General features: G+C 31.7%; 1 protein-coding gene across 1 annotated transcript in view; it reads right to left on the bottom strand.

The window, feature by feature from the left end:
- Positions 1-274: 274 nt before the first annotated feature.
- The window catches only part of LOC125028806 (prolow-density lipoprotein receptor-related protein 1-like), a 25,761-nt gene continuing 24,685 nt past the window's right edge, over positions 275-1,350 (bottom strand). Inside the window, exon 11 of the mRNA XM_047618358.1 lies at positions 275-1,311. Within this exon, the coding sequence (XP_047474314.1) occupies positions 1,286-1,311 (26 nt within the window). The 3' untranslated portion in view covers positions 275-1,285. The remainder of the gene's footprint in view (positions 1,312-1,350) is intronic.

Here is a 1,350-nt window from a genome sequence, read left to right as displayed (position 1 = left end):
AATGTACTAAGTAAGCTTATAACACGTATGAAAATTTCAATCACAAAGTCACAATAACATTTCTCAAACATAGCACCATAAAACACACATACGAACGCTAATTACCTTGGAATATATGAAAAGAGAATGACGACATATGAAAAGCACCTAAATGAAATTATAATAATAATAATAATAATAATAATAATAATTATAAAGATAATATTAATATTAATAATAATAATAATAATAGTGATGATAATAATAACAATAATAATAATAGTAGTAATAATAATAATAATAATAATAATAATAATAACAATAATAATAATAATAGTAATGAAAATAATAATAACAATAAGAAGAACCATAATAAAAATAATGATACTAAAGGTCATGATTCAGTTTTCATTTTCATCAAAGCTGTAGTCATGAAATATCTGTGAAGGACGTTTGGATATATCACAAAGGACTGTATTATTATTATCATTTCATATAACGTTGCAAATATATGTTGAGTCATCGTGACATCATAATTTTTTTCGCAAAAGCTAGCCAAGGTTACATTCCATTCCAACATTATAATATCGGTAAATTGAAAGTAAGTTACAGAAAAAACATCATGCTTGGAACTAGGAATAAAAGTGCATTACGTCATTCATTCTCCCTGTATCCAAAATGTGGATATCTTAGTGTGTATTTACATTTTACTTGATAAAAAGAGAGGTCAGGCGAGGTCAGATTATCATCTTATTGACTGGTATTGACTCTGAATGGCGTGACGTTATCAAATCTATAAGTTTTTTTATCCTCATAATGACTGAAATTCGAATATAGCCACACTTCAAACATAATCTCTAATCTTTAAAAAAATATACACCTGTGTCTTCTGCCATAAACAGAATCCTGTCATAAAAATCTATCTCTGATGCTAAACATTGGAATGCAATGTTCCTGAAAATCAGAGCGGCCTAACCAATCACAGGCTTCTGAAAACATTGTAGTTACTGACCTGCCGGCTAAATGATCACTTTACAGTAGCGACGAATGGCACTGTAAGCCCGTATATGCCATACTGCCATCTGTGATACAATGACCACCAACAGTGCCATTTACCTTCCCAGAAAGCTGTCTTACACTACAGCCATTTCTCCTATATAATTCCCCTTTAAAATGCGTATATACAAGTAATGGTAATAAGTAATCATACAACAATGAAACAGATCGACTTCAGAACCGCGTCGGTGTAATGAAGGTCGAGCTGGGAGGGGCGGGGGGGCTTGCGTTTCTCTCCTGCTTGTCACTGCTACGCTATCGTCGGTCTCGTGCAACCTGGAAAGAAAAAATAATAAATAATACAATAAGTAATAA

This window comes from Penaeus chinensis, chromosome 1 (assembly GCF_019202785.1).
Source record: "Penaeus chinensis breed Huanghai No. 1 chromosome 1, ASM1920278v2, whole genome shotgun sequence".
NCBI classification, from domain to species: Eukaryota; Metazoa; Arthropoda; class Malacostraca; order Decapoda; family Penaeidae; genus Penaeus; species Penaeus chinensis.
This window is presented reverse-complemented; position numbering and strand designations above follow the sequence as displayed.